This window comes from Rhopalosiphum padi, chromosome 4 (genome assembly GCF_020882245.1).
Source record: "Rhopalosiphum padi isolate XX-2018 chromosome 4, ASM2088224v1, whole genome shotgun sequence".
NCBI classification, from domain to species: Eukaryota; Metazoa; Arthropoda; class Insecta; order Hemiptera; family Aphididae; genus Rhopalosiphum; species Rhopalosiphum padi.
The window spans coordinates 53,426,146-53,436,945 of NC_083600.1; the positions used below are offsets into that span (position 1 = coordinate 53,426,146).

General features: G+C 24.5%; 1 protein-coding gene across 1 annotated transcript; it reads right to left on the reverse strand.

The window, feature by feature from the left end:
• Positions 1-1,372: 1,372 nt before the first annotated feature.
• LOC132929298 (sentrin-specific protease 1-like) lies at positions 1,373-8,106 on the reverse strand. Its single transcript, XM_060994554.1, has 3 exons — positions 7,899-8,106; positions 2,835-2,904; positions 1,373-2,309 (listed from the first exon to the last, which is right to left on the reverse strand). Exon 3 carries the CDS (start codon positions 2,294-2,296, stop codon positions 1,529-1,531), a length of 768 nt encoding a protein of 255 aa, XP_060850537.1. The 5' UTR covers positions 2,297-2,309; positions 2,835-2,904; positions 7,899-8,106; the 3' UTR covers positions 1,373-1,528.
• Between the last annotated feature and the right edge of the window lie 2,694 nt (positions 8,107-10,800).

Sequence of the window (10,800 nt, forward strand, 5' to 3'; positions counted from 1 at the left end):
TATTTTATTCAAAATCATGCAGCTTATAAATTAAAAGAAGTTATATGTTTAAACAATAATATTTTTTTCCATGTGAAACATTAAATATTGTTTCATTCAAAAAACACTTCAGGAATTATGTTGTTAGTAAGTTTTCCATAAATTTATGTTATAAAAATATTAAGAAATTTTTAGGGTCTCCCATTCATTTTTATGAATTGCCTACAAATGAAACAGTTATTAGATTATATAATTGTAAAATATAAATGTAAATAAATTCAAAAAATTAATATAATTATTATTAATTACGTATATAATCAATCAATGAACTATTTGTACATTTCTTTGTCCATTATTTTTATATAACATATTGTAAGTAAAAAGAATGCACTTATTTATTATATTATATCATATTAGATTATTTATTAGTTTTTTGAAAAACAAATTAATGTATTTACTATTTTGTAATAAAATAATTATAAATTAAAATAAATAAATACCTAAATAATATTATGTATATAATGTTTATAGGTTAAATACCTACTTAATAATATATTGTTATTAAAAACTACTATTATTTGTATTGTTTAGTACTGTCTTATGTATTATTTAATAAATATTTAATTTCTATTATTTATTATATTAAGCTATGTTTATTTATTTTGTATTTAAATAATTTTTTTTTCATAATTAATGAAAACCTGCATAATTCTAACAAGAAAAATATTATTAATTTTAACATGTGTTTCATCAATTTGAAGACTTGCAGTTTAGCTCCCAAACGATTATTTGAAATTTTTTTTTTTTAATGTGTGTTTTTGCAAGTTTAATTTTATGGTATTTTCAAAAAAGCAGGTCTTACTTATTTTGAAAGTAATGGTCAATAAACTTCAAAATGCTCAATTTTTTCAAAAATTGTGTTTTTGAATTTAAAATACAACAAATTTAAGTTTATAAATTTTTTTTTTTTTTAAATGTTTGTATTTATATGCTCAACATTTTGGTGGAATCAGAATTTGCCTATCGTACTTACTTTTTATGTTATTATTAATAAACCACATAAAACTGAATTTAAAGTTATTTCAAATATGTGTATATTTGAGAAACTCAAAAGTCAAAATTGATTTTTTTGACTTTGTTTTTCATTCGATGAGTAATAACATAAATTAGTTTTTGGTGAATCAGAACGAACTTATATTTTAAAATATTTTAAAGGTAATAACTACCAATTTTTTCATGATGTATAATCATGCCATTGAAATCCACTTCATGGTGAAAATACACCCAGTCCACGGCGGTATGTTTAGCAATCCCTAACTCCTGGGAAAGATACGATAGAGATACACTTTTTGCCCATAAATACTTAAAACTAACAAATTTTTACAATCATAAGTTGGACTTGTGGAAAAATGTATTTTATTTTCATTTTATATATTTTTATTGATTTGTATTTGTCTTATTGGGTACAATTTCAAGTTAACATTATAAATATAACACAATATATTACATTTTTATAAACGATACAAAATGAAAATTCGGTAAAAAAGAATTAAGGTGTAGGTAACAATATATCATGTAAGATTTCATATGTGATTCTGTGTCTTAAGAGTGGAGCATCTTCCTCAGTGTAATATAATGGTTTTCCAAGTAAAATATGTCTGGCATTTGTGCATGTAAATACACCAGAATCATAAGTATTATTCTGCGACGGGGATTCCCCAAACTGTAATATCCAATTTAATTCTTCATCCGGATTCTCAAATTTAATGTATGCTTCATTCAAATATTCAACTATAAAATATAATTGATCTTCATAAAAAGTTGTTTTTAGGCTATCGTACATAGTTATGGTATGACTCTTAATATTCACCACAATGAAGGCCCAGTGATTACCCTCTAGGTGTGTGGGAATTATAAGCTTATCATAAGCAAATACATTTTTTATTGTGGCTCTTATTGATTTGGTAGCTTTGTCAAACCCAAGCTTTGATAGATAATTTAAAAAAAATGGTTCTAAGCTCAGTATCAATTGGTTTGTACAACTTTTGGCCAAAAGCCTAAAATAATGTTCCATTAAAGTATCATTAATCAATGTTCGTGGATTAAATACATTTAATAAATCTCTCATTGTGCAAAAAGAAGAATGTTGACATTGAAGTACATCATTTTTTTGTTTACTAGAAATAAAATTTACTAGTTCTGTGAAAACCTCTCTGTTGTATCCTGGAAATATTATATTTTGACGATCCGATTGAATATAATTTAGTTCAACATCACTGTTATCATTGTTGTCTTCTAAAATAAGTTGTACATCCATATCTTGACTATACCTAAACATAAAAATTGAATAGATGATAAGACTTGATTTTTCAAGGACTGCAAGTTTATAGACAAGATAAAATGGATAAAATGGATAAATTAGATATTATGAAATTATTTTTGAATAAGTTAAATAATTGTTGTTATTATTTTTATTTTTATGTACGCCTGAATAACTTATTGTCACTGATAAATTTGAAAAAAAATTTAAACTATTACAAAAATGAAAAATAAAAATTATAAAGAGAAATTGACAAATAAATTGTTTAGTCTAGAAAATTAATTACAAGCATATAATAGTCTACTTTTAAGATATTCTGATTAAAATTAATAATAATTAAATATTCAACTGGTAAAAATCAGGGCTACAACTATTTTAGAATATCTCATATTTATAATGGTCTTTCACATTGAAATATTCTAACTAAGAAAAATTAAACAAAATAAAGTACTAGTAATTACTTTTACTTAATGTTTTGTTGAGAAATTTAATTATAAATAAATTATATTTATATATGAATTTGTAAATCACTTACTTTTAAATTTTAAGGAATTTAAGTCTTAAATATAATTGAGATGTCGATCACTAAGTTAAGTCTGATATATCTATAAAATAAAAAAAAATAATTAGTAATTTTAAACAAAAATAAATAAATATACTTATATTATCCATGTTTAATTATTCCTTAAATAAGTTAAATATATACTTATTATAAATATTCTTGAATTAAGTATCGATCTTATAACAGTCAATAAACCTATAAAGATAATAAACCTATCTTCTAAATTTTACAAAGAATAAAAAAATGTCTAAATAAGAATTTCACAAAGCATCTGATGTTTAAAACAGCTACATTTTATGGTTTATCAGAGCTAATGATAATATAAAAATATATTTTATAGAAAAACCCAGTAGGTACCTAACAAAGAAAAAAAAACATTATAATATAGCAATATATTAATGTTTTTAATAGTAATAAAGGATACCTAGGTATATATATAAAAAAAAATACACGTTCTTATATTAAAATGCACGCGTTATCTCCGTCTTACTAATGCACACCATATCAAAAAATACGTTAAAAATTTACAATTTTGTGTATTTAGGTTAAGTAGGTATTGGTGTAAAATTACCTATCATCAAAGTTTAAGGTAAAAATATTATCTGTATTCTCTCGTCGGTATTTTACAATATTTTTATTTTTAATCAAGTCCGGGTGGAGATTTTTATTACTACAAAGGGTCATCATTCGAAGGATGGCACTGATCCAGGGTGGGGGGCGAAAATGGACGCAATGAATTTACACAACGTTTTCGAGCCAAATTGGAACATGACGGCTTAGCCATGAATAAAATAATAAACTATATTACCGACGTCAAACGTTAGCTATGTATGCTAGTATGCTACGTCTGTACAGTAATATACATAAAAATAAGTAATAATAAGGGTGTAACAGATAGAACTGACTTTTGTTCCAATTAATTAACATTTTCAATTTTTTTATTTTGATTTATTATTAAGAAACCCTAGCGTAACATGTATAATTTAATTTTTTTATGTTTATTTATTAGTACTGAAAATAAAAAAATTTAAATATGATTTTTAAATTTTTTTGAATAAATTTAAAATAGCCAATTTGTGAATCTGTGTATAAGAACAATTTTGATAGTAAAAAGATTTATCTAAGTCAAGTAGTTTATTTTTTAGAATTTTTTTAAAAATATCAATATTTTTTGATTAAATTAATTTGGAACGTAATAACTTTTTTAAAAATATGATTTTTGAGAATTTGATGACATGAGTATATTTCTTAAATTATTTACTCATCATATTATATTAACAATTTATGTTATACGTTTAAATACCATCATTTTTTTTCATCTGTTACACCCTATATAATGAAACTTATGAATAATTTCAACTTCCATACTGTACATACATTTTTAAAACTGATCTTTTAGAAATATTGAAAAAACACAAAGAAAATAGTGAAGACTGAAGGGTGTTAGTAATAGTCATTGGCCAAATTATAATTCTACATTTATTGAAGTTTATTATAGAGTGTTAATATTTATTATTATTACATATTTCGATTCAATATTAACCTCAATAAATACTAAACTCAATCAAAACAATGAAACTTCTTAAATATGTTGGTCGTTTCCCAGTAAAGTTATTTAATTGGAAAAAAAATAAATATTTTGAAATACTTCAAGATATTAAAAAACATTATAATTAAAATAATTAAAAAATATTTGTTCAATTTGGTATGATTATTGACAATCAAAATAAAAAATAACAGTTTTTCTATTTTAATTTTTAGTCTTAAACATCCATTTAAATTATTTGATTCAGATTATAATATTTTTACTTTTTAAAAAATTAATGACTTATCCATTTGAAAGAAGTGATGATTAAAAACCAAATAATGCCAGCTCATAGAACTGGAATATAAGAAAATAAATAAATAATAACTACAGGTGATTTGATGCCATTAAAATTTCAATTCAAAACCTTTTTTTGAACAAAATAACTTGCAGCTCTGTTAAAATTACAAATTAGATATTTTAGATTTAAATTTTAAAGGTGTTGTTCAAGAATCTTTACTTAATAGTATTCCATCTTTTCATGTTATAAAAAATTACTATGTTGATTTATTATGCATCATCTCTTTGAGGGTGTGTGTCATTATGATACCTACATTACATATCATCAATTATTTTACATCTATGAAATATTTTGAGATTGATACTTTGAATTTACGGAAACCAAATGTTGATTATGGACTTAAAGTAATAGAAAATATATCACCAAAAATAGAGATGGTACATCTTAAAAAAAAATAGAAATTGAAAATGCGAGTTAGGGAAATGATGAATTTTTTTATTAATATTCCAATTATTGAATATTTCATTGCTTCAGATGATTTACTGTTTTCGTATATATTATTATTATTATTTCATTATAACAATTAATAAAAAAAATTTTTAATTTAAAAATACTATGTAAGTTGTAATAAGATTTATCAAAAATTGTTTTTACATACACCTTTAAAATGAAATCAATGTTTGTATATAACAAAGTTATGGTAATAATATTTTTCATTTCAGGGTACTTAATGTTGGTTAGTTTTAGAATTAGATAAATTTTAAATTTAGTCTTTAACAATATTTATTTTTTTTTTATTTAATAAAAAACATAAATGGAAATAATAATTCAAATCCATTTATACAATAATATAAATTAATTATATAGATATTGCATAAATTAATTTAATAATCAGTAAGCATTAAAGCAATAAGAATGATTCATTGATTTACCGAATCTATACTTTGAATTAATAACCTGTAAACATTTATTAAATAAAATATGCTCATTGATGTAATTAATTATATATCATTTAATTAATTATTTCTATACATTAAATACATAATATATATGCTATACTAAAATATAAAATAAAAAATATATCAAATGTTTTTGAATTCACAATGGATATACAATTCAAAGTTAACAAATGTTCATTAATATGATATAGGATTTACATTAATACAGCATACCTCATATGTTAAACCAACAACTAAAGATTTTATGATTTACAAAATAAAGTTTTGATATAATAAAATGCAATTTATTCACTTAATGCACATTAAATATGTAAACGTCATATACTCATTCATTAAATTAATAAATATCTTTTTCAGAGACATTTTGATGACAAATCATTAATAATTTAATGGACTTTTTTTTTGGTCCAATATGTAACTATTTTTTTATAGTGTACAAAGATTTCCATTTTTTCTATTATACTAATGTTTACAAATAATGATGTATAATTATAAAAATCAACTTAGATTTTTTTCAATATAGTAAACAATAATGAAGAGACAAGGGAGTCCCACCTAGAAAATAATAAAGTATGCAAAAAAATATGTATTCTTCAAATTCATATACATATTTCATATTTAATACCAAATAGTGGTTTTCTAATTAGTTTAAAAATAATTAATATCTCATTCTACAATATTAGAAAGAACCTATTTTTAGTAAATAAGAAGGTATAAATATCAATTTCCATACTGTGCATACATTTGTTAAAACTGATCTTTTATAAATACTGAAAAATTACAAAGAAAATAGTGAAGAGTATAAGTCAAAGTCAACGGTCAAATTATAATTCTACATTTATTGAAGATTATTACCAAGCGTCCATTTTTATAAAATATTTAGATTCAATAATACTAATAGTAATAAATATTAAATTTAATCAAAACAAAGAGACATATTTAAAAATATGTCGGAGTAAAGTTATTTAATTGAAATAGAATGAATATTTTGAAATACTTCAAGATATTAAAAATCATTATAAGAATCATAATTTAAATAAAAACGTTTGCTAAATTTGGTATGATTATTGGCAATCAAAATCAGGTATACCTATTTCTACTATAAACGAAAATTTGGGCAGATTATTAGTTTAGAAGTTACAGCTTATTGAAGTTAGTTTCGGTTTAATAGTGTTTGTTTTCATGTGATGTTAGGTTAGGTCATCCGTTAGGTTAGGTATATAACCTAGAAATATACCTAAATTTGATGTTACTGTGAAGAACCTATATCCGATTTTTCAAAACAAACATTATTTTATATAACATAAATGTTACATAGTTATAATTCTGATACATAGAAAATGTTCAACAGAAACGCTATTGTTGATTACCATCGGCCGAGTTGTCGATAGGAGCCGAATAACAATGGTTTTAGGGTATTTAGAGTTTAGACCCGTCTTACGGACACATGTTAAGAATTTATATAATAAAAGAAATTCTTCGCCTGCCCGGTATTGGTCGTATATTGTATTGGCCGATGTGACAAAATAATCTCACAATATGGTCCCTCCTACAAGCGTTAAGAAATGTATGTTGTCTACCCATATAATAATAAAATACCTACAAAAAATAATCTACTCGTAATGTATTATGTAAAAACAACCTTCTTCAATTTATATTCTATCGCAATACATTTAAACATAAATATGTACAAATATATTAATATCGACTATAGCCACTTAAAATATGACTTATGAGTAATTATTTTTAAAATCATTCACAGTTAATATTGTATTATATATTAATAAATAGTGTTATAAAAAATAACAGATTAAAGCAGATTTTTTTAACGTAAAATGTGCACGTTATGCGATAGTAAGACGAATGCTACAAATGTGATTGTCGAATACGATGTACCTACCTACTTTTAAACGGTTCGAAATAAAATAATAAACAGTTGATTAAAAACAACTAAAAAAGTATAATGATTATGTAATTTAAATAAAAAAAGTTATTTTGATTTTGTAAAATAAATAAATAAAATTTAAAATATATGTTGTTAAAATATTATTATACAATATAATAATTTTTATTATTTGTGTTAAATTGTATGTAAAATGTTTTACGGAACTATGTCCAACGACAAATAATGCAATTGCAAATGCTACATTATATAAGCCGATTTTCATATAATAAGTAAACAATACAATAATTATTATAATATAGATAAATAATATTAATAAACAGATAAACAATAGAGACATAATACTCACAAAAACCAGTAGCAGTTATAATACGTGCAATTGGACAATAGCATATATTATAAACGATGACACATCAACCGGAATGGCGGTACGTGTAAAATGCTCGTGTGTGGACGCTTGAATTGCCCAATGCCCAGAAAAGAAATGGCGTGCGTATGATGTACCAGCAGCTGCCTTTTCGTCTACCTGCAGCTCTGCCGTGTGGCGATTTTTGTTACTACGAAGGGGCATCACTCGGGACGGCGGCGCGGATCCAGGTAGGGATGACAGAAGTGGAAAAATATGGGATCAGTACATTTGCCCGACAATACATTTGCCCGACACTACATTTGCCCGATACAACACTTGCCCGACAATATCAAATTAAATTATGAATAAATTTGTGTCAAAAAATATTCAAAATGTCAACAAAATATTATATTATGTTATTTACAAATTAATTTTACATTCAAAATTACACAACCTATAATAACACATCTCTGTGACATATAAAGTTGTGTTGTAAATAAATATGGTGACACGTCAAAATATCCCGAAAACAAAATATCCCACATAAATATTAATTCAAAATTTAAACCTTTTTATAAAAGTTACATAGATAGTAATACAATATAATTATTATTAACGTTTATAAAATGCAAAAATAAATAAATTAAAAATATTAAAATGATATGTTTTTCGTCAAAAAGTATTATACTTACTACAATGATTATAAAATATAAATTATAATACTAAGTTATGTGCTATTGTTTTTAAGTATTTATTGTTATCGTAGTACTTATTATTTATTCGCTCATCCATGAATATCTTAAAATGCAGAAATAATGTTGTCAATAGGTACAAAAGCAAGAACCGATAATTTTTTTATTTCGTGGGAAAATATTACATCCGCGGAATACCTATTGTTTACGCGGGATATTTTGTTGTGGAACCAATAATATGTGTCAAAAATTAATAATAATTAAAACATTACCTATACTACTTACAAATTGCAATTTAATGTTATGAACGATTCCCCTTAGAAATTACAAATTTGATCGATTTCCCCTGTCATTTATAATTGCACTAATACGTTTTGTTCATCTTACTTTTTCACGTAAAACGATATTATCCATGATACAATATTCGTCTGATTTTGGTTTTTTTTTAATAATATTGTATATGACAAATGTAGTTTCAGGTAAAAGTTATGTCGGGTAAAAATATTGTCGGGCATTCGAGTGTCGGGCAAACATATAAGACCCGAAAAATATACATACTTTATGACCCAAGGAAAAAGAATATTAAATTTTTTTACCATAAATCACAAAGCAAATGTATTATATTTTATCACGGAAATTTATAAATTGGCTAAAAGACCATTCTCATTCTTGTAGCTTAAATTTTAATTGAGGACGTCGCCCCCGCATGTGTTGTCTTCGTCTTACACACTTACGACAAAGTAAATTTTCACTCACCACTTTTAATAGCGTGCTTTAAGTTTTGACTTTAGATTGAATTGACCTATTATCAAACTTTTAGGTAAGAACATTATTTGCGTTGTCTCTTTGGTTTTTTACGGTATTTTAATTTTTAGGTGAGTTATGACTTTATTAATATGAAAAATATTAAATAATTGAAAAAGCTCATTATTCACTTAAAAGTCAAAATATCGTGAAAAACCAACGAGAGAACACACAGGTAATGTTCATACCTATAATAAGTTTAATAATATAGGCCAATTCTCTCTAAACTAAAAGCACGCTATTGAAACTGATGAACGAAAATTTACCATGTCGTACTACGTGTGTAAGACGGAGACAATACATGTGGTGCGACGTTCTCTTAATATTTTTATTTTTATATTTCATATTTAATTTCAGTGTCTATATATATATTTTAAAATACAATAAATAATCGTCAGGTTAGTCATATAGTTCCAATGCTGCAGCAAATTATTTTCGTTATATCAACTAAAATGTTCATATTTGGCTAGCATGTATATAATATCTTGTGACTCTTTTGTATCAATATAAAATTATGTTAATCGGATAAACTAGTTGGTAATTACTAATTTTAGAATAATTGTAGATGACCTGGCGTAATGTACCTATATTATGTATATTATTATGTACTACGGATTAAAGTTAAATCACAAGTTGTTTTTATAGACATTTTAAGTATTATTATTATTGTTACTATCGTCGTTATCGGAAACCAGGATGACAGGATACATATTATATTAATTAATTAATAATTATTATGCTGTGCATATATTATTTAGTTTTTGTATTTTTATCATTTTAGTTAAGGTGTACTAAATTCAAAGTACGTATTTCGAGCATTATAATATTATGGTCGTCTGAAATTTTTATCCTGTACAAATTAGTTAATATACTTAGACTTAGTATGTCAATATAACCCGTGGAGCCGGGGCCTACCCATCGCTTGTCATGATTAATGGCTTTTGGGTTCGAAATTGAGGTGTTCAAATTGCCCATGAACGTGTTTTATTGTAAAACTATTACAGTATATGTTATTATAGGACAGTGTTTCCCAACCTTTTTGTAGTGGCAACCCTCAAATTTACCCCTTGTTGGTTAAGCGACCCACCACCACTAATAAAAAAAAATGTGATTGTATAGTCTGATTATTGATTATATATTTATTTTTGAGTAAGTGTAGTCAGTTGTGACCCATAAAAAAAATTTCGCGACCAAGTTTTGTGTCATGAACCATAGGTCGGGAAACACTGTTATAGGAGGTAGTTCAAAAGCGTCACTGCATTAGGTACAGTGGTGGAATGTTAATCTCTGATTCGTATATATATATATAGTGTCATTCGATGGCCTACAGAGTCGTATTCAATTGTATACGATTTAATGACAACTCTGAAAAAGGTCGAAACAAGTCGATTTCACAGTACTCGTAT

What these genes read in the sequence shown, in the direction of transcription:
- LOC132929298 (XM_060994554.1), bottom strand. Translation starts at nt 2,296, where the DNA reads ATGGATGTACAACTTATTTTAGAAGACAACAATGATAACAGTGATGTT.